At 41.8% G+C, this 23,195-nt stretch overlaps 1 protein-coding gene across 3 annotated transcripts; it reads right to left on the bottom strand.

The window, feature by feature from the left end:
* Nucleotides 1–677: 677 nt before the first annotated feature.
* Nucleotides 678–22,556, bottom strand: LOC116837056 (killer cell lectin-like receptor subfamily G member 1). 3 transcript variants are annotated; one of them, XM_032801209.2, is made up of 7 exons: nt 22,457–22,556; nt 18,162–18,438; nt 4,204–4,299; nt 3,720–3,818; nt 3,523–3,650; nt 1,848–1,951; nt 678–1,627 (listed from the first exon to the last, which is right to left on the bottom strand). In XM_032801209.2, the coding sequence occupies exons 3-7, from the start codon at nt 4,295–4,297 to the stop codon at nt 1,516–1,518; spliced, it is 537 nt and encodes a 178-aa protein (XP_032657100.1). In that variant the 5' UTR covers nt 4,298–4,299; nt 18,162–18,438; nt 22,457–22,556; the 3' UTR covers nt 678–1,515. The 3 variants fall into 3 exon arrangements, with proteins under 3 accessions (XP_032657100.1, XP_032657095.1, XP_032657099.1); XM_032801204.2 differs by having other exon boundaries at nt 3,499–3,650; XM_032801208.2 differs by lacking the exon at nt 18,162–18,438 and having other exon boundaries at nt 3,499–3,650.
* Nucleotides 22,557–23,195: the final 639 nt, after the last annotated feature.

Raw genomic sequence — 23,195 nt, forward strand, 5'->3', positions numbered from 1 at the left:
GGAAAACTGTGGAGCTTCCATTGTCATCTGGTTCTGTGGAGTTCAGGTGGCACATGCACTATTGATAGCACACTGCAGAGACTGAGAAGTCATCAGAGTGTATGCATGTGTGCATGCTAAGGTGTGCAGCTGGCACTATAATTCATGTAGTAGCAACAAAATGAGGAAGTTTGTGCGGGAAAATGCCAACTGAGTTACTGCTTACTAGTTTTGTATAAGGCAAAGTTTTAAAAGTATTCCAAAGGCTGGTTGCAGATGTTTGTATCAATATTAAATGTTCATCCTTAAAAAATTCTATGACACTCTCTCAGTGGTTTAAATCTGTGTAATCCTTTTTTTCTAAGTCCTGAAAAGACTGAGCTCTGGCCTATGCTTCAACAGACTGATAGGCTGAGGCACAGATAAAAAGGGAGTGTAATAGTCACACATAATATTACCTCAGCACACAAACTGTTACACCTGATTCTCTCCTTATTTTGGTGTAAGTCAGGAATAACTCCTTTGAATTCAGTGGAATTACTCCAGAGTAAAACCAGTGTGAGAAGAGAATTGTCTCATCCTTATTCTAATATTACCAAGCTAGTAGGGTTATTGCTTCACAATGTGTTACTCAGGAATACCCTGAAGCATTGAATTCCACAGGTTAATTTTACATTTTGTTAATGAAATAGTACATATTATCCATTTTACAATATTTTTAATTTCATTGAGAATCCTCTGGTTCCATTACATCATCGGAGCAAGCTAAGAGATGCTTTTGAAGGGCTTCCCCTGTCCCATTCTTTGTTATACAGATCATTATCACATCTCTTCTTAGTCTTCTATTATAGGTAATAATTGCTGAAGGGAGTAAGTGTTAGAAAAAAAGGGGAGTAAATGTTAAATCTATTTAGCTTGAAATATGAAACATGACAGAGTATTTCCCTCCATTTGGGGAAAGTATTGAAACTAAAGATTAATTAAATAGAGTAGGAATGAGTAAATGTAATAATTACTTGAGAACACTAGAGCAAGCCTGCTAAAGAAAGAGCAAAAGACATATCATGTAACTGTAACATTATGTGAATGAATAAAATCTCCAGTTTAATCCTACTCTTGTTGCTTACTTCACTCCAAATTTAACAGTGAAGTATCATCTTCAAAGGAGAAATACTTAATATTGTCCCATTATTTTCATTTATGAAGTTTTTAAAACAAATTTTAATTTCTGGTAGTCTGAGCTACTGTGCTGAAAATACAAATACAAAGATCATCAACAATATGTGTATTAACAAGAACTTTAGCTTTTTTAGTTGATGCTGCATTAACTAGGTGCTTAGACACAATCGTATACCTACATTACACCTGGAATCAAACTTTGGTCTTCCACAAAGCAGTGTATGCTGCTAACCACCTAGGAACACTATCAAACCTATCCCACATGAACAAAGCTAGAGCATCTTTAAAGGGTTCATGATTCAGGTCCATTGGCTGAGTTTTAATGAAGACTATTTGGTGGGAAAGTGCAGCAGGCGGTTACTTGGAGGGTTTCTCACAGATGCATGGGAAAGGAACTGCACAGCTGGAGGCCTGGAAGGCACCCTTCAGTAGGACAGCACAGTGTTGCACAGGGCTGTTAGAGGTGACCCTGCAAAAGACATAAAAGGAACACAGATGGGGTCAGGGAGAATAATGAAAGATTCCCTGCCAAAAGAGAAACAGGCTTCTGTTTTACTCCACCCAAAATCAGTTTAATGACGTCAGAGGGAGTTTTTTTGTGAGTAAACACTAAGTAAGGTGCTCAGGATCTGTCTTATGGACTTAAAAACAGACGAAAACCCCAGAACTAAAAATTGAATCAAACCAACTTTATATTGCTGGACGTTGAGCCATCTTCCCAGGCCCAGCCAGAGCCATTGAAATTTGTCAATCCAATCCAGTGTTCTTCTGTATGGATCTCCAGAAACAGGTTCTACAAGGGGAAGATGGACAGAAGAGTTGAACAGAATCACCCTGGGCAAAACAGCAATATAATGTAAGGGAGTAAAATATTCCAACCTTTCAGAAAGACCACTGTGATTCCTGCCAACTAAGACCTGCTCTGTGAGCCAAGCAATTTCAGTCATATTCAGTCAGCAATTGAGTCATAGCACTTGTGGGAAAGACCCACAAGAATTGAGAATTTGGGAACTAGTGTTGATCCCAACTGGTGGCAAAGGGGAGCAAAGCCCTCACACCTGCAGGGTGCATGTAGAGGAGCAGCAGCGTGTCCCAGCACTCACTCATGTCATTTTACATGCCTGTTAACTAGAAACAAAAGAGGCTAAACAATTCTTTACCAAATGTCATTCATCCCATAATCTTACAGGTCTCCATTTCTGATGCTTATACTCTCATAATCATATGGGGCTCTACATCAAATGTCAGTTTCCCATAATCTCACAGGTAGAGTTGGTCCAAAGATGGTATTATTTTCTGTGGAAAATTTTTACCAAAATGGAAAGTTCTAACTATCCACCCGTCACGGGGCAGGACTCACCCCTGCCACGCCTCTTGCTGGTCAACCAGGGAATTAGCTTTCCAGCCTCTGGAGCACCTTCTGCAGGTTGGTGTCCCACTGTCCTGCTGGGTCCAAGTCCCTCCTCTGCCCCAGTGCCCCTTTCAGGCCAGGATGCTGCCCGTTGGCACTATCCCCACAGATTTGGGTCTCCCCTACCCAGGGAACCCCACCCTCTATCTCCACCTCACCTCAGACTATGGCTACTGCCAGTCTTGATCTAGCCCCTGTTCACTGGGGCAGACTGCAGTGTAAATGCCACTCATTGCTGGCAAGACGGGGTTGGACCTGCTGCCTCTGCCTACTCTTGGGCTGCCCTCTGCAACCCCAGTACCCTTTCCGCCCTTTAACAAGGCCTGAAGCCTGGGCGGGTTCCAGGCTGGAGCTCCTCCAACTCCTCTAGCCTTCCCCCAGCCCTACTCCACTTTAGGTACTTTGTTCAGCAGCCAGGACCTTCTCCCTCAGCAAGCTAAAGAGAGACTCTGTCTGCTCCTGGCTCATTGCCCTCTTATAAGGGCCAGCTGAGCCCTGATTGGGGCATGGCCACAGCTGAGGCTGCTTCCCCAATCAGCCTTTCCCCAGCCACAGCCCTCTCCAGGGATGCTTTTAACTCTTCTGGGCAGGAGGGGGGTGACCACTGGCTACACCATCTAAAACTCCAACCACTAGAAACTAAAAATATTTTGATTTTCAGAAACTTAAAACTGAAAATGTTCAGATTAAAACCAAAACATTTCAGTCAAACTCCCAAAATTCTAAGTTTTGGGGTGTTCAATTTTCCAAAACCAAAAAATTGTGAGGAAAACAGACACTTGTTATAAAAATTTTCATTTAGTCAGAACACCCATTTTCTGTCAAAAAAGTTTTGATAGAAAATTTTCAACCAGCCCTACCTCAGAGCTCCAAACTATTGCATCTGCCAATTGGATTGCTACAGATTTGGCAGCATTTCTGGCATATACCTTTTCCCTGCTGTCACTGATTACCAAGAGCCCTGAGTCTTGGGCAGAGCAGAAATTCCGGCTAGAATTCCAATCTTTCTTCACGTTGGAGAAGTAGTAACAGCTGTCTCTATATCGTACCCACTGGTCAGGGCATCCTGGACAGGAATGATCTGTAAAGGAACCATAAATTACTTATAATGGCTCAGATCTGAGACTCTGCCTTTCCTGAAAATACTTACACTTGATAGCCAAGGCCACTGAGACTCCTAAGAATATCAGGCAGAAGATCCCCAGGATCACTGCAATGATCTTCCAGGGAAGAGCTGGAGCAGGGAAACCTAACAAGAAAACAGGAAATATAAATATGGGCAGAATGAGCCACTGTCCTGAGTATGTGAAGTCAGATAACACATGACCATATCTGAAAACCATACAACATTTCCATTCACTAGATGCTAAGTAATTCTGGCAGCTAATGAGAGTGCTTGAAACAAATTTGTCTTATCTGTCAGAGGCAGAGCCCCTCACCTGCAAACCACCCTGCTTCTGCTCTATGTGCTGCTTTTTATCTCTCTGCTAATATGGTGTTGATTGATATAATAGAGGAACATTCTTATTTTAATATCCTTAAAATCTCTCTTGGGGCAGAGGAAGTAATAAGTTGTTTAACTAAAGGCAGTACAAGAAAAGGTAAAATATCAGCTGGTTGATAATTTACTGTACCTTTGATTTCTTCATTTTCAGGTCTTTGATTCAACTGCTGCTTAGGAAGAGTGAGACATTTTGTATTCATGTAGATCCTCTCTTTCTTTCTCATTTCTAGTGGGTTATAAAAGTGGAAATTTAAGACTATATTTTACTGGGCTAAAATAAGAAATTAGTAGAGAGATGACTAGCTGCAAAATCTGATATAGATGTGAACTTCCCCAAAGTTGGTTGGCTTTTGGATCAAGTTTTTCATTTTGGGTCCCTCTCTAAAGACAGATCATAATACACTAGAACAGGCAAGAACTGTGTGTCACATGAGTTGCCCCCCAAAAATAGTTTCTTTAAGATATTTTTTTCTTGCTGCTTGTACTAAACTGTGCCACAGAAGAATTAAAAAGTTACACATCTATATAATCTCATTCATTGTAAGTATCATCACACCTTTCTGAATTTACAGCACAAGTGCATTTGACTTATGGCAGTGATATACTTCTCTAACGATAAAAACACCAGGATCATTTGGCCAGGAAGGATATCTTTGCACCTGTAGTTCCTTAGGAAGAAGCTGAAAATTTGGAACACATATTTATGTGGTGTATCTGTCCTTGTCCTGTATTCCTAGAGAAGAAGTAACCTGAGTACACTTCTGAATAACCTGATAGAAGCATGACAGTGGAGAAATGAAGAGTTATTAACTCTGCAATGAACAATACCAATTGTAATGACACAGGAAATGTGTACAACTCTATTCCAGAACAAACAATTCAGCACAAAGGGCCTATCTTCTCAGAATTCATGACACTCATTATGCTCATGATGTTAACTTCAAACTCTAGCTGAAACCATTTAAATCAGTGGAGGGTAAACTACGGCCTGCGGGCCGGATCTGACCCAGCAGGGCTTTCAACGCAGCCTGAGAGATTGCCAGCCCCGTGGCACAGTGGGTCTAAGGCAGGCTCCCTGCCTGCCTTGGCCCCACACCGCTCCCGGAAGCAGCTGGCACCACATCCCTGTGGCCCCTGGTAGGGTAGGAGGGGCAGAGGGTTCTGTGCACTGCCCTCACCTGCAGGCACCTCCTTCCCCCCGCACGTCCAATTGGCCGGAATGGGGAACTTCCCAATGAAAGCTTTGGAGGTGGTACGCACAGGTGAGGGCAGCACACGGTGGAGCTGCCTGCCCTACCCCACCCCCAGGAGCCATGGCTGGACATGCTGGCCACTTCTGGGAGCAGCACGAGGCCAGGGCAGGCTGGGAGCCTTCCTTAGCCACACTGTGTGCTGCTGCCATCCCGGAGCTACTCAAGATAAGCAACGCTGGGCCAGAGCTTGCACCCTGAGCCCTTCCTGCACCCTGCACCCCAATCCCCTACTCTGAGCACCCTAACCCCCTGCCTTGAGCCCCCTGCACCACTCCTGCACCCCAACCTCCTTTTCTGTGCCCCATCCTTCATGCCACACCCCCTCCTGTACCCTAACCCCCTTCCCTGAGCCCCTTGCTTCATTCTGCACCCCTGATGCACCCAATCCCTTGCCCTGAGCCCCTTCCTGCACATCGCACCACTCCCACTCTCACACTCCCTCCTGCACCCCAATCCCCTACCCCAGCCCAAAAATTCATGTCCCTGCATACAATTTCCTCACCCAGACATGGCCCTCAGGCCAAAAAGTTTGTCCACCTCCGATTTAAATGATGAAGTAATTAAGCTACTATAACAAGAAAACAAATTTGTATACAGCTCAATAGGCAGCTTCTCGGTGATGGTGCTTAAGTGACATTGTGATGAAATAGGAACCTTTCCCCAGTGTCCTATAGATAGGCTTGGAAGAATACAATTTTTTTTTTATAATTTTGATGGATAATATTTATATTTATTTTTAAGTTCTTAAATTTTGATCAATTTAAATTCACAGTGGTGCAAAATTATGAGTTTTAAGCAATTTTTTCCCAATATTTTGCAATTATTACCATTTTGCGGGATTTTAAATTGAGCAGTTTTCACTTTTATAAAATTGTCCATGAAATATTTTTTTAGAATTGTTTTTTTAAATTGAATTTTAAAATTTTGATTTTCTTTCGATCGTAGTTTTCCTTTTGCCATAGAATGCAATGAAATGAATGACGTCCAGGGTTTTTTCCCTTCACTTTTTTCATGTTTTCCTTTTTCCTTACATTACTTTGTAACTTTGCAAAACTTCTACAAATTTGGAAGAGCTGCAGTATGGTGTTTAATTTTTCCTTTTGCCACTCTGCAACTTTTCCATAGTTGAGGAAGTTTTCAAAAGCTAGAGTGGTCAAAGGAAAAAGGAACAGAAGCAAAAGGAAAATGTGGGAAAAAATCTAGACATGATACATTATATTGTATTCAGTGGTAAACTGGAAAAGAGGAGGATCAAGGGGGAATATGAAAATATGAATATTTAAAAATTTAAAAATTGTTTTTTCAATTAACAAATAGATGCTTAAAGAAAATCTTTCCCCCAAAAGGTTATGTTTTTTTTAAAAAAGTCATTTTTTATTGTAAACATTACAAACAAAAAAAGTCAACAAACTCTCATAAAATCACATTTAGCTCTTTTCATCCCAAAAGTTCTCACAGAGGTTTAAGAAGTATTAACATGGACCCATATACTCCTTGACAAGCTGCGATTAAATTCTGCAGCAAGTTCCTTGGATTCTCCAGCATTCTGGTGCAGCTGACTGGACATTTCATGGCAACTTCATTTACATTTAAAACATATTATAAATTTTAAAATATATCAAACAAGGAAAAAGTTCACAGTGAGCAGTTACCGGTTCTGTCTCTAGCTGAGTTTATGTACTCTTTCTCTCTATTGTTACATGAGAGAGAGTGTCTGGCTGTCCTTTTATTAGAAGATCACAGCAGCCAACAGAGGAAATATGAATGTCTTTTGAAGGCTTATACTTTATATATGGGGAAGTAGCTTACTCACATTACTCATAAGAATCCCTGCACCCTACCCAGAGCACTCAGAACAAGGAGCCTTTTAGAGTTAAATACCAGTTAGTAATAAGGAGTAAAACTGTAATGTTTTACTTCCTCGTTACTTAATTGAGAACAAATGCGTTAGTGTTGAAGTTAAACATTACAGTTTTACTTTCAGATTAACACATATTAGCAAATTTAACTGTTTATGTGTGTGTATGTACAGACAATATAAAGAGGCAAATGCAAAAAAAAACCAAAAATCCCACAATTAGAGAAACAAGGTGGGTGAGGTGTAGCTGGGAAGAGATAAGTTTCCAACCTACATGGAGCTCTTCTACCAACAGAAGTTGGTTCAATAAAAGATATCACCTCACCCACCTAGTCTCTCTAACATCCTGGGACCAATATGGCTACAACAACACTGCACAGCCTCATAATATTTAGAGTCTTTCTACAGTATTTTCAGCTTTCCTCACATTCTGAGCCTTCTCATACAAACAGCAGGCCTCACTTTCACTCCTTCCCCCCTACACAGCAACTTACAGCTGTTTCTATGCTTCAGAGCTTTCACAGAGTAACCAATGCTGCTAACCTGGTCACCCAATTTTATAGGAAACTGTGTGCAACCAAACATCAATATCTGAGAAAAACAGCTCAGGTACTCCCACATTTCATCTCTCAAACATACAAGCTGTTTCTCCACCAGAGAATGGAAGTATTTGTTATTTAAAAAGTAGAATAAACATGGTCTAAGCACAAATGATTCAGTGTGACCTCCCTTCCCATGGTGATTAATATTAAGAATCATTGCAAATTTGCCCTGCATCAATGCTACCACTGTTATCAATCCATTCCAGTCACAATGCTCTCTGGGTACCTATCTGATAGTTCCCAGTTCAACTCTCAGAAGCAATGTAGAAAAAATCATTTAAAATTGACATTTTGAAATGAGAAAATTCATTTCACTTAAATTATTAATTAGAAATGGTTTTTTTTTTGATCTCCTTGATGAAAAATAAAACAAATTCATAAAATTGACCATTTCCAGCTCTGTTAGTGACACTGCCTAGCCAGTTATGTCCCATTTGATTTTTCCTTCCTAAATGTAGTACTTATTTCAACATCACTATCTCAGTTTCCTGAAGGTATCTAATCTCTCTGGAACCTAAAAGCTGTGGTATATAATGATGCCAAATTATTTTAGTAATAAGAGAATAATTTTGGAGAAGCATATAAATATCTCAAAGGAATAATGAATGAAGTCAAGGGAGATCTAGCGAAAGCAGTAGAATTTGATCTATTCACAGATTGTAGGGCTGGAAGGGACCTCGAGAGGTCATCGAGTTCAGTCCCCCACCCTCATGGCAGGACCAAATACTGTCTAGACCATCCCTGATAGACATTTATCTAACCTACTCTTAAATATCTCTTCAGAGATGGAGATTCTGCAACTCCCTAGGCAATTTATTACAGTGTTTAACTACCCTGACAGTTAGGAACTTTTCCTAATGTCCAACCTAATTCCCTTGCTGCAGTTTAAGCCCATTGCTTCTGTTCTAGCCTTAGAGGTTAAGATGGAGTAAGTTTTCTCCTCCTCCTTATGACACACTTTTAGATACCTGAAAACTGCTATCATGTCCCCTCTCAGTCTTCTCTTTTCCAAACTAAACAAACCCAATTCTTTAGCCTTCCTTCATAGGTCATGTTTTCAAGACCTTTAATCATTCTTGTTGCTCTTCTCTGGACCCTCTCCAGTTTCTCCACATCTTTCTTGAAATGCGATGCCCAGCACTGGACACAATACTCCAGTTGAGGCCTAACCAGCGCAGAGTAGAGCAGAAGAATGACTTCTCGTGTCTTGCTCACAACACACCTGTTAATGCATTCCAGAATTAAGTTTGGGTTTTTTTGCAACAGCATCACACTGTTGACTCATATTTAGCTTGTGGTCCACTATAACCCCTAGATCCCTCTGTCGTACTCCTTCCTAGACTTCCTATGTAGCGCAGATTATTTTTTGTCCCTACTGACATTGGGCACTGACTGAGAGAGGGATCATTTGGATCTTATTGGACTCTAACTCACGTTAATAGAAATATTTTTTACCTCAGTATCTTAGGACATCCTATGTCCCTTGGCTTCAATCAGACACTACATCAAAGTTCCTGGATGTGCCTGGGTCCTTTAGACTCAGACTTCAAGGGCATCTAGTCTGACCTGCATATTACAGGCCACAGCACCTCACCCATCCACTCCTGCAATAAACTCCTAACCTCTGGCCGAGTTACTGAAGTCCTCAAATCATGATTTAAAGACTTAAAATTACCAAGAATTCACCATTCACACTAGTTAAAACCTGCAGATGATCCATGCCTCATGCTACAGAGGAAGGCAAAATCCCCCAGGGTCTCTGTCAATCTGAGCTGGGAGGAAATTCCTTCCCGACTAGAAATATGGTGAGTGGATAGGCGTTGAGCATGTGGGCAAGACCCATCAGGCAGATACCTGGGAAAGAATTCTCTGTAGTAACTCAGAGCCCTCCCCATTTAGCGTCCTGTCTCCGGCCATTGGGGATTTTTGCTACTGGCAGTAGCCAATGGGCCACATTGGAGGTTGTAGGTAGTCCTGTCATATCATCCCCTCCACAAACTTATCAAGCTCAGACTTTTAGGTCTGTAGAGAAAGCTGTTGCCTACCCACATGCAGGGCCTGTAGATCTTATCATGGGTTAATCACAGTGAAAAGTTGTCAGTGGGTTTATGAAATTCAGTGCATGAACAATAGCAAATCATAACTAGCTTTTTTCATGCAGGTATGGATATCAGGTAGGGTAATATGGTTATAACAAGTCCTGATGAACTGAAACTTCTCTGTGGTTTAGAAATCAAATTGGCCAGATCAGTCACATTGTTCATTGTTTCCAAGAATATTGGCTATAGATTTCATGTTGACAACATTCCCCACCGCCCCTTCTTTACCCCATTTTAGTCATGTGCATGCCCAAAGACAGAAATTCAGGCACCTAGGGAAATTTTATTGTAAAAACTTAAGACACTGAATGATTTTAGGTGCTTACAGGATTTGTCATGGGGTTTTGTACATCATGGTGGAGCTAAAACTAAGATTTAAGCACCTAAAATAGGATCTTAGGTGCCTGACTCCTTTTGAGCATTCTGCCCTTAGTAACTATTACATTCCATTGTTTCAGATTATTTTTCCCCAAATGTAGTATCTTTCACTTTGTCCAGCTTGATTCTTATTTTATTACCCATCAATATTTCTCACTTCTCTAGGGTGATTTATATTATTTCACTGGCCTTAATTTTATTCACAGCCCTTATACCTTTTTAATATTTCCTTATTGTGTTATTTACTCAATTTTACAGATTATGCATAAATATGTTAAGTAAATGCAGCTCAGCACAGTCCTATGTGGTACTCCTTCACAAGATCATATGTTGTCATTTTCCTTCTCCCTTTGCTTACAACCTTCAACAGTTTTCAGGTGAAGTTTCTTGACTCATAGGCAAACCAGTGTAAACTGTTTTCTCAAGCATGTTTTCTTGAGAGTCTATGTCAAACGTTTTCCTACTATCCCTATATGTTACTTCTATCACTTTCCTTGTCAGATGCTGAACTTGTAGATTTTGCCTTTAAGGATAAAATAATTAAAGATGGGGTCAGATTATTTCCTGAAAGTTCAAAATTGTGAGACCCAGGAATTTAGATCAGATTCATCTCTTTATCTATCTAACTAATGTTACCCTAAAGAGGAGGAGATCACAGAACTATAAACAAAGGACTATATGTCACAGAGACTCTCACAACTATAAATCTTTAAATACATACTCCTTAAAGAGAAAAACATAAAATCAAAGTAACATGTCTGTATAATATCTTTCATGAAAACACTTTCATTCATTTCTTGAATTAGAAAACACAAGTACATTTTACCAACATTAATATTCTACTCTAATAATAAAAGCTTTATATGTATTTGGCCATGATACCTTTGTCTGTACCTGTAATTATTTATGAAGATGCTGAAGAGCTAGGGTAGATAATTTGTACTCAATCTTTTCTGGTCCCGTATATATGAATCCCCAGGGGAGAAAAGATGATATTTCACTCTGGCTTTCCTGATAGAAGATCAACCATGCAAGCCAAAAGACAATGGCTTATTCACTTCATGATGTTCCAGCTGAAACCGCACAGGAAGGTTATTGGCTATTAATATGAAAAGACCTCCCTCGGTGCAAAGTGCTCACTGAAGGTAGTTCATTGCTGGAAGTGCCTGATTCTTCTCTGATTCAGATGTAACTCAGGTGTAACTCCATTGAAATCAGTGTAAATGAGAGGAGATTCAGGTCTAATTCTTATTTTAATCTCAGTGAACGTGTGGAGTTACTTCTCAGCAGCAGGTTACCAAGAAATATCATGGAGTTTGGAGTTACACAGGTTAATTTATGTCACATCAATGGAATAGTTCATTCTAGCCATTTACTATGTACTGTATTTTTAATTTTACTCTGAACCACTATTTTTTTTGTTTCAAAGGAAAGGGTCTGGATCTCCTGAATGGCCTCCCCTGTCTCATTCACTGTTTTATAACCCTGTATCACATCTTCTCTTAGACTTCTCTTTTTAAAAATGTGATAGGGGAAAATACACAAGTATGGTTAACCATGATTGAAGGAGACTTAAAAAAGAAAGACTGCTGAATCTGTTTAGCCTGAAATATGAATTATATCAGATTATTTCCCTCAATGTGGGCATATTAGTATATTAATTGATTCCAACGCCATCTGGGTCTCAGGTCTAGTCTACACTACGTGTTTAAACCGAGTTTAGCAGCGTTAAACCAATTTAACCCTGCACCTGTACACACAATGAGGCCCTTTATCTCGATATAAAGGGCTCTTTAAACTGGTTTCTGTACTCCTCCCCGACGAGAGGAGTAGTGCTGAAATTGGTATTGCCATGTCAGATTAGGGTTAGTGTGGCCTCAAATCGACGGTATCGGCCTCCGGGCAGTATCCCACAGTGCACCACTGTGACCGCTCTGGAAAGCAATCTGAACTCAGATGCACTGGCCAGGTAGACAGGAAAAGCCCCGTGAACTTTTGAATTTCATTTCCTGTTTGCCCAGCGTGGAGCTCTGATCAGACTGGTGGTGATGCAGTCCACATCCAAAAAGCGCTCCAGCATGGACGTATGGTAGATACTGGATTCGATCACGTAAGGGGAGACAAATCTGCTTCTATCAGAGACTCCGGTACAGAGACGAAATGACAAAGCATTTGAAAAAAATCGCAGGCTATGATACAGAGTCCACAGCACAGTGCTGTGTGACAAGGTAACAGAAAGCCAAGAATCAAAATGGACGCTTATGGGGAGGGGGGGTACAAGGACTCCAGCTATCCCACAGTCCTGTAGTCTCCGAAAGCATTTGCTTCTTGGCTGAGCTCCAAGGCCTGTAGGGTCAAACACATTGTCCGGGTCGTTAAGGGGGGTATATCTTGTCAATTTACCCCCTCTTTCCCCCAGGAAAAGAAAAGGGAAAAAAATTGTTTCTTGACTTTTTTCAATGTCACCATATTCTACTACATGCTGCTGGTAGACGCGGTGCTGCTTCACTAAACAGCAGCATCTCTCCCCTCCTTCCCTGGTGCAGAACGGTACAGTGCAAAAGGAATGGTAGCCGTCCTCATTTCTTTCCGTGAGTGCTCCTGCTGAGATGAAGGCAGGCTGGGGGCGCCTAGGTAAAAATAGGAATAACGTCCTAGTCGTTCCCGGCAGATGGTACGAATGGCTGGTAAACGTCTTCATATATGCAACTGGGGGTGAGCTCCTCGGTCCCTGCCTTTCATGTCTAAAGAAATTCTGTACTGCCTGGCTATCATAGCAGTGGGGTGCTGGCTCCTTCTCCTCCCCCAGTTTAAGTCCTGCCTGGACTATCATAGCAGCTGGAGGTTGCCTCCTCTCATTTTATCTCACTAAAAAGTCAGTGTTCTTTATTCCTGCATTCTTTATTACTTCATCACACAATAGGGACACTGCAACAGTAGCCAGGAGGATGGGGGAGGAGGGAAGCAATGGGTGGGGTTGTTGCAGGGGGCACCCCAGGAATGGCATGCAGAGCTCATCATTTCGCGGGATCTGACACAGAGCCGCTGTGCTCTCTGGTACACTGGTTCTCTAGTACAAATTGCCCCATATTCTAGGCAGGACTGACTCTATTTTAGATACAACATAAGGAAGGAATGGACCGGGGAGTCATTCCCATTCTTGTCTTTGCACTCCCGCGCAACTTCAGCGCAGGTCAGCCAGGACCCATGACACAGCGACGGTACAGAATGACTAATAACCGTCTCTGCTATCTTGCAAAGGCAATAATGCTGCTGTGTACGCGGCAGTTACTGCCTCTGTCAGTGGCATCCAGTACAATACGGTGACAGTGACAAAAGGCAAAATGGCTCTATGGTTCCATACTATGGCGTCTGCCCAGGGCAGATCCAGGGAAAAAGGGTTGCAAATTGATGGTCTGCCATTGCTTTCACGGAGGAAGAATGAGTATTGACAATTTACCGAGAATCACCAGCGACATGTTTTTGGCACCATCATGCATTGGGAGCTCAACCCAGAATTCCAATGGGCAGGGGAGACTGTGAGAACTATGAGATAGCTACGGGATAGCTACCCACAATGCAAAGCTCCAGAAATCGACGCTAGCCTCAGTACATGGATGCACACCACCGAATTAATGTGCTTAGTGTGGCCGCATGCATGCGACTTTATACAATCTGTTTTACAAAACCAGTTTATGTAAAATTGGAATAATCCCGTAGTGTAGACAGACCCTTAGCTGTGTATCAATGTAATACCTGCTGCACAAAGGTGTGTAGCTGTACTCCCTAGAAGTGTGGCTCATTTCACACTCTCTGCCAATATGTTTCTCCAAAGTCCCCCATCTGTCCTCATTACCAGCCTGTACAGTACTGTCATCTGCAGTAGCATCCTAGGCCCAGTGCACTGTTTGCACTTCTCTTATTAGATACTGAGCCAATCAGATAGCTCAGGATTCCTTCTCACTAGGCTACAGTAACAACCTGCTCAAAAGTAACCAGGTGGATAATCTTCCTATCCTAATTTGGATAAGAAAGGTCAAGGATTTACTGACAGATTGGGCAGTGCAACCTATTTAATGTCTCCTGTGACACTCCCAGAACTGAAGAAGAGCTCTGTGTGGCTCATAAGCTTCCCTCTCTCACCAACAGAGGTTGATCCATTAAAATATATTACCTCACCCAACTTGTCTCTCATTGATTAGACACTCAGACCCTGATCCTCAAAGGTAGGAGAAGCACTCAAAAATAACCAGAGCTTCAACTTCAATAGGCCCAGTTTAATAATAGCCTCCTACACAATAAGGAGCAGATGTAAAAAATGTAATGAAAGATGAAATATGATCCCAACTTCTCAAATCAGTAAGCAGAACTACAGGTGCATTGAGAACAAGTTCAGAACTAGGGAGCAGTCCTTCTATGAATAGAGTTGTTGTCATAATAGCATAATTAAGGGTGCACATGTACAAACTGCAAAACTGTGTTGGGGAGACGAAAACCCACTTTTGTACCATATTTAATACAAGGATGTCCATGGTATGGTCTAAAGTGATGCAAAGATTCTTAACCTCATCTGTGGATGATCTCTATTGCAATATGTGGTAAGACAAAGGAAGCAAAAGCATAAGGAAAACCTGCCCACCAGCAAGAATTCCATGAGTCCATCTTTCCAGGGTTGAAGACAAAGTGTCTCTGACACAAGCATCTGGGAAGGCCCTGAGGCCTAAGGCTGAGCTGTCAGAATCCACTGTGAGGAATTTGTCCAATACTGTACTTCCAGCACCTTGTGCTTGGGACAAAGCTGTCCTTGCTCCACAACATGGTCCCACTGTTTATGACCCAGGCCCCTCATGCTTGTCTACTGTGGAGAAATGAACCCTGTGGTCGCCTAGTATATTTATTATCTTTTGTCCACTCACCAAAACACTCCAAATGTATGAGAAATTCCATTTGGAGTAGACTTGCTTTCAGGTTTAAATGCTGTGTGGTTCTCTTAATCCATTTACATCTGAACTATTTTAGTATCAGTGTGAGCGGTAATGGTTCAACCATTTCATCAATGATGGCATTTCAAAAACCTCCAAAAATACAGTGTTTTGGGCAGCTGTGTTGAGCAAGGCACCAAGAAACCATTGTAATTGGAAGGGTTTATAACAGAACTATTGCAGATGCAGGGCAAACCTGCAATTGTTTTTAACATGAATCAGCATGGCTAGAGAGGATGCACTTAAACCTGCTCATTCAGTAACAAAACAATTCAGCTCTCTAGCCTGCAAACAGCTTGGTGCAAGCTAGAGCTGCCTGAAATTTGAGAGATTTTGTATGTACATAACTGAGCTGCTTCTCAGTTGTTGATATTTGACCACAAGGTGAAGTAAACATATTAGCGGCGTCATTTATGCTATGAAAGCTTTGCACCATGGAAGATATAAACTACTCTAGTGGGCACCCATGTGTTTTGTTTGTTGTGTGTTTCTCTTTGAAAGCTCAGAACCTAAAGTAGTAGCAAAAACACCACAGAAAGGCCCTAGAAACTGAGGGATTTTGATTTTTTTACTCTTGCAGATTTCTATTGTCTACAAACACACACACACAAACACACACACACAAACACACACATACTTTGAAAAGATAAATTAATCTGCAAGAATTTTACTTTTCTTAGATAATTTGTCTTTAACTCTCAAAGTTTCCATGCTCTGAGTTCTCTTGTCAAGTGCACGGTTTCTCACTAGCAATGTGAGTCTGATGCTTCCTGTGTGGTACAAGCCAGTGCCTTGAATAGATATTCATATTTCCTGTGTTTCCTGTTATTGACCATTTAATATGAGGCTAGCCAGAGAGCCTCATTTAACAGGAAAGAGTAGCCACATGTAACCAAACTTTTTGCAACCTAACATGGAGCCAGCATTTTCTGTCTATGACATCTTTCTCTGTTCAACCTTCTCATCAATTTGGAAAGCATGGTCCTCAACTTTATAGATTCATAGGCTTTAAGCTCACAAGGGACCATTATGATCATCTAGTTTGACCTCCTGCACAATGCAGGCCACAGAATCTCACCCACCCACTCCTGTGACAAACCCCTAAACTATGTCTGAGTTATTGAAGTCCTCAAATCGTAGTTTAAAGACCTCAAGGTGCAGAGAATCCTCCAGCAAGTGACCTGTGCCCCATGCTTCAGGGGAAGGCGAAAAACCTCCAGGGCCTCTGCCAATCTGCCCTGGAGGAAAATTCCTTCCCAACCCCATATATGGCAATCAGCTAAACCCTGAGCATGTGGGCAAGACTCACCAGCCAGCACCCAGGAAAGAATTCTCTGTAGTAACCCAGATTCCATCCCATCTAACATCCCATCACAGACCTTTATAATAGTGTTGCTGTTTAGTGGGGTAAACAGCCAGCCTCTCTTGGTTGAATTTAACACTGTTTCACAAGCAGGACCCTAGCTGTACATGTTGCTGTCAGACAACACAGAAGTACATATGGCATGCATTGATATCCCACCTGGAGCCAGTGAGTGATCCTAACTCTAATAATGAAGAAAATCCCTCAGTGAAGTCCCTCACTTAAGTGAGTGTGTGGAGATTTGTCCATTGCTTTAAACAACCTTCACCTCTTCTGAGTAACCTGATTAACTACCTGCGGTGGAGTCCCAGGGTTGCAACCTGGGCCGTGGGACCACTGAGCCTTTCAAAAGCACCAACTTGGACTGCCTTTCACACTGTGATGCCAAAATCAAGCTACAACCTCTGATAGGCACTAAACCATAGGTGATGGAACTCAAGGTGGTGGGGGGGCTGCTGCACCCCCTGCCTTGTAGTGGTTTCCATTATATACAGTTTGGTTAAATGGCTGTCAGCATCCCCACTATACAAATTGTTCCAGTGCCCCTTGCACTACACTTACACAGACATACACAGAGAAGGACACACCCAACTGAGTTACATGAATGATCTCCCAGCCGCTCATGAACCATCAATAGAGATGCTCCAGCCAATTCCACCCAGCTCAAGCCCTATACCCAATTGTCTTACACTGCTCAAGGCTCCCTTGGGCAGTGCAACTTCATTAAGTGGTTCACTACTCCTCCAGTGTGGAATGGACACACACTGGCCTTTGTAAACTGAACTAAGATTTCTGAAGTACTTCAACCAAAACATATTGTTTTAAGTAAAGTATAAAGCAAGTTTATTAACTACAAAAAGATAGATTTTAAGTGATTATAAATGGTAGGCATAATGATCAGAGATAGTTACCTTATGAAAATAAAACAGTAAACATGCATTTTAAATCCTAAGCTTAAAGTCAAAGAAAGAGTTGAAACAAGCATTGTCCCTGATGAATGAAAAAAGCAGGTTATAATTCCTCATTACACATGTAGCCCTTCTGCCAGTCAGAGTTGGCAGAAACAAGGGTCAGGTTCAGTATCTACAGGTTCCTTTTCAACAACACAATACAAAACCAGCTCAAGCCCCCACCCAGTGACCTGGGACAATTACATACCACCACTGCCCAGGTGGCTCTAAGAGGCAATATTTCCCCTCTTGCAAGCACAGAGTCTGAGTGTAGCAAAAAAAAAGTCTTTTAATAAAAGGAGGGAAGTAACCTGGCATTAATTTGGGAAAATACCGCAAAGAGGGTTCATAAACATAAACCATGAGTAAAAGACCCATCCCTCCAAGTAAGTTGGGCAGAGTCCTTTCCCCTCAGGTTCTTAAGTCCAGCAAGAAAAAGTCCCTTTAACATGACTATCCCTTCTTCACACCCAACTCACAGTTGTTGTCCTGGGTCATTGGAGGCCCAGAGTTCAGAGATGCATCTTCAGAGTTCACCTCCCACCCTGGGTGGAGAGGGGTAGTAAGAAGGCACCTTACTCACTCTGTTGCCCAGGTACTCACTGCTCCTCTCTGCTAGCAGCTTGCTGCTCCTCTTCACCACCCGCCCTGCTCACAGATCCTTCAGGATGTCCTCAGGTCCCACGACTTAACACAGCTCTCACTGATTTCAACTGTTAGTCGGGGAGCCTCACTGCTGGTGCACACTGTCCAGTCTTGTATAATCCATGTCAATCACCTGATTATTTCGTTTACTTGATAAGGTCATGCCTGGTCAGAATTTGTACTGAAGCTGCCCCAGAATTTCTAGGATCAGAGAGGTAGTCTTGTTAGTTTGGATCTGTAAAAGCAGCAAAGAGGGTGCATGATGAAGTGGGTATTCACCCATGAAAGCTCATGCTCTAATATGTCTGTTAGTCTATAAGGTGCCACAGGACTCTTCTCAGAATTTCTAGTCTGCCTCACCAGAGTGGTGGAGAATCCAGGGGTCTTGTTGAAGAAATTAAGTCGAGCTCACTGAGGAGTATATAGGATCTCATACATGTGTTATAAAGCACTCTGAAATCCTTTGGGATGAAAGCAGCTATCTAATTGTAAAACATTATTATCATTGCTATGGACTGAATGGAAAGTGCTCATGACTTACACAGCATCGTCGCAGGATTTCTATTACTGGCTGCATTAGGACTGTTAGTTCTGATTCTGGTGGCTACAGAGTCACAGACATTACAGATGGAATAAAGCCTGTTAGTTTATTCTGCCCATAACCCTACCAGTGTGGGATTACTCATGAAACTACATTTTCTAGTGTGCTTCCAATTTCATTTTAAATGTCCAAAGCCATGGAACCTCTTCCATTTCCCTTGGGCAATAATTCTGCAGCATACTGCATCTTAGGATGTGTCTATGCAGCTAAGAAAAACTTGCGGCTTGCCAGTGCCAGATGACTTGGGCTTGCAGGGCTTGGGCTGTGGGCTGTTATATGACTGGATAGACTTCCAGGCTCACGCTGGAGCCCAAGCTCTGGGTCCCTTCCACCTCACAGGATCTTAGACCTCAGGCTCCATCCCAAGCCTGCAAGTCTACACAGCAATACAATAGCCCTGCACCCTGAACCTTACCAGCCTGAGTCAGCTGGCACACACAGCCACAGATGTCTAGCTGCTATGTAGACATATTCTGAGTGTCGGGAAGTGTCCCTTGATTTTGTAATAGATCCTTTGGTCTTGCTGAGCTGCACTTGACATGAAACTGAAGTGGGGGATGGGTTGGAAACCAATAAGGTTTTAGGACACTATTTATCCCTTGAATAATGGAACAGATCTGCACGGGTCTAGAGCCCTAGTGCAAGTTGAAGCAACTTGAAATCAGATCTGAACACTGGTTGCAAGGACCCATTATGGCAGTCAGTGACTGCTGGGATTTAGCGATCCCCATGGAGCATAACAAAGCAGCTCATGTGGAACCCTGTATCTCGCCCATTTAGTCTTAATTTTCCCTTTCTTAATTTAACTAATTACTCTTAGTTATATGCCTGTGAACCACCCTAAATAATTCATCCCCCTCATTGGTGTCTATGTATATCAAACCTTAGTAGAGTATGTGCAATCATTGTCTAGCTAAACTCAGTTACCATGGAGTTGCCCCAGTAAATGCGAGGAAAACTGGGCTGTATACATTTAGCTCATTTAAAATGTTCCTGTTAAGTCAGTTCTTCCAATGCAGCTGATCAGTTTTGTTGCTGACCTCTGAACTCCCTCTAGTTTGTCAATATCTTTCTGGGGAGATGCACAGAACTGAACGTTTCAAGTCCAATGAAAAGGAGAACACATTTTTTGACCAAAAACATTTGTTTTTTTTCTTATTCTTATGTATTATTTGTATTGTCATAGTGTTTACAAACTCTAGTAATGTACCAGGATCCCATTGTGCTAGCCACTGTACAAACACAGAACAAAAAGACAGACCCTACCTGTGATGGGGGGTTCATCTCACACTAGCCTTAGAAGGGTTAATAGAAGGAAGAGAGGTCATTTAGCTATAGGCTGCACCTGGAGGGAGCCAAGATGCAATGAGGCTTAATTGGGGGTGAAGCTTACCTGAGCAGAAATAGGTAGGGCTTCTGTAAAGACAGGGGGCTAGCAACAGAGAAGAGGGTTGCATTGAGGAAGCCTGAAGTCACACTCCCTGATAAAAGGAGGAGATTAGGAGCCTGTAATAGGAGTGTAGGATGCAGTGCAGGGAAGGAACAGGTCTCCCTACAAGGCACTGGTGGGGGGGGGGTCAGTCAGCACAGTAGATATAGAGACTGCCTGAGAATATGTGGAGGGAGACTCTGGTGAGACCCCAGAATCTGAGAACAATTGTGATTTGGCCAGAGGGCTAAGGCACAAAAGAGAGGCACTGTAGCTCCTGACTGGCAAGAGAGAGGCCACTGAGGGAGTGACTGAGATAACAGGCGGAGTCACTGCTGGATGAGATGCAGACAGTAGTGAGCTAATTCTTAAGATGAGCCACAGGAGGCATGTGCCCATTACACTGCCCAGTATGATTTATAATCTCTTTCTTTCTTGGAAAATCCATTTTTAAAAATGACTGGAAAAAAGGGAAGAGAATGAAAGGTGGAGGAAAGATGAAAAGGAAAGAAGGAAAAAAAATTCTGATGAATAAAAATATGGAGATAAAGATTTAAAAAAAAAATTGAAAAAATCCCAAATGGGTCCATTTCAAAACCTGCTAAATCAAAATAGTTCTGTAATTTTTCATTAAACTGGTTCCATTTTTGGACCAAGATTATCAATCAAATGGAAAATTTTCAGGAATGAAGAGAGATTATCAACTGTGATAGGCATACTCAAAAAGCTCCCTGTGCAGGTCTAGAGTTATTGCTGTTTCTAGCTGTATTCTCCATTTAAGATAGAACCAATGATATCTCTAAAACATGAATGAACTTTTTAAGTGAACCCACTATACCTCCCCTCCAACCGCTTTGATTAGAAAATAAATTCATAGCAGTGAACAGATGACAAAGCCCATTCTGGGTGGCAAACAGAAAGGCAATAGGACCATAAAACTTAAAAAGGATATTCTTGGAGCTTGTGTAGTGCCATTGACTGTGTATTTTACAGACTCTGGTACTCAGTAAATACAGTATGTTCCAGCCAGGTTTTGGGATTAACGCCATTTTAACTCTTACAGATAAAAGCCCCTTTGCTCTCAGCTCTTTGGGTTGGGGTACAAACTTCCTGTGCGGTTTCAGCTGAAATATCACACAGCAAATAGTTCTTCCTGTATTAGCTTTCTTCCTTCTATCAGGGCAGTCTGGTGGTGCTATCAGACTTGTTCTTCCCTGGATATTCACCTACAGGACTAGGACAGATTTGTCATTTTATACACCTAGGACTTCAGGTTCTTTCCAAAGACCTACGGGTACAGTTAATGGTTGCATAATCAAATGCTTATCGGATTTTTATTTTTAAAGCAGTTGTTCATTGGTGTAGATAAAAGTTACTTGTGCTGTATAATTTAGGAATAAATGACAATTCTTACAGTGAAAGACTATATAGATGTGTAACTTTTAATTGTAAAAGGATGAAGTTTAGCTCAAGCACAAGGAAAGGCATATTAAAGGATTTGTTATTTCAAGCAGCTCATGCAGCACACAATTCCCTCCTTGAGGCTTTGTGTGTCATTTTCCTCTAATGAAGTATACTTTGTCTTTAGAAATGGGTCCAATCCAAAAACTTGGCAGCAAACTCCACTGAATTTCAGGGAGTTCAGATCCAATCCAGACTGCAGCTAGCCACAACTCTAAAATCCATTTAAAGCCTAAAATTTCCACCATTATAAACCACCAGAAATGAGCCATCAGGAGCTGAGCAACACAAATTTGGAATGTCACACCCTTTCCAAGAAGCAAAGGAAATAAAGACCCAAGGAAACCAAGAGCAAAGGTATTGTCTTAATAAGTCGCTCACTTTATACTTTCTTTTACTGACCATAGTCAGATCTCCTCCTCCTTTCACAGCCCTGACTTTTGCTAATTGGAATGGTAGAGTAAAAATGTCCCTCTGTACGTCACATAGCATCAAGTTATGGGGGCAGGGTGACAACACCAAGACCAAATAGGGTTGATGTTCATGGAGGTTTCAAAATAGGGGCTCGCAGCACTGGCAGGTACAACAAGTACCTATTTCCTCCAAAAATTCTCTTTGGCTGCCAGAGTTATTGAGGCTCGAATGTGTGAGACCAGGAGTGCAAATGAAAGATCAGTGGGATCCCAGAAGCAAGCTGAATGGAGATGAAAGTTGTATTGCCTACCCCAACAAAAGGAAGGTTTAAGACAAACTGGTACTTACTCAAGTTGTTCACATGATGAGAAGGTTATTTTAAGACAAACCTGCATGCACATAATGATGGTGGGGTCCTTCCCTCTCAGATTGAGGCACTGAGCATTTTCCTCAGTATTAGAAGGGAAACCTCCCACTAGCTTTCACTGTCCAGGAAGGATGTGGATCCACTCCACAGACAACGTGCCTCAGACCAACATGCATTTCCTGAATCTTAACAAGGGAAACAGCTTGAAGTTCTAAAAAGAGCCTGGATGTTTGAATCATCATGATGCAACATAGTTACAAAGTGGGGACCATGCCCCTTGAGCTAATATTTGGTGAGAAAATTGAAAAATGTCAAAGTGAACAAATGTTGTCTCTCTCTCTCTCATGTTGAAAGCAATTCTGTTTCTGCTCTGTTACTCTTTCCTTGTATATAAATCCCCAAGGGAGAGAGAGTGTCTGTCTGACCTCTTTTGTAGGGTGGTAGCAGCGAACAGAAGAAATGAGAATGTCTTTCAAAAGCATTGGCTTAAGCCACATTGGAAGTGAGAAGCTCTGCACACTAACCAGAGCACTCAGAGCTAGTTAAAAATGAAAAGAAGAGGAATAAAATTCTACAGTTTAATACTTCCATATTAACTCATATTTGTTTACAAAATCAATCCAATGTTTTAATGTGTGTGTGTTCGTGTACATGTAACAACAAACTTTAGAAAATTGCAAGTGCAAAAAATCGGTTAGGAGGACCCTTCTGCAGTGTTTT

Source organism: Chelonoidis abingdonii, chromosome 1 (genome assembly GCF_003597395.2).
Source record: "Chelonoidis abingdonii isolate Lonesome George chromosome 1, CheloAbing_2.0, whole genome shotgun sequence".
In the NCBI taxonomy this organism is placed as follows: domain Eukaryota; kingdom Metazoa; phylum Chordata; order Testudines; family Testudinidae; genus Chelonoidis; species Chelonoidis abingdonii.

Coding starts and splice junctions, on each gene's coding strand:
- LOC116837056 (XM_032801208.2), bottom strand. CDS start 4,297: ATGAGAAAGAAAGAGAGGATCTACATGAATACAAAATGTCTCACTCTT. Junction 3,819..4,203: donor TGAAAATGAAGAAATCAAAG/GTACAGTAAATT, acceptor TTTTCTTGTTAG/GTTTCCCTGCTCCAGCTCTT. Junction 1,628..1,847: donor TCAACGTCCAGCAATATAAA/GTTGGTTTGATT, acceptor TGTCTTTTGCAG/GGTCACCTCTAACAGCCCTG.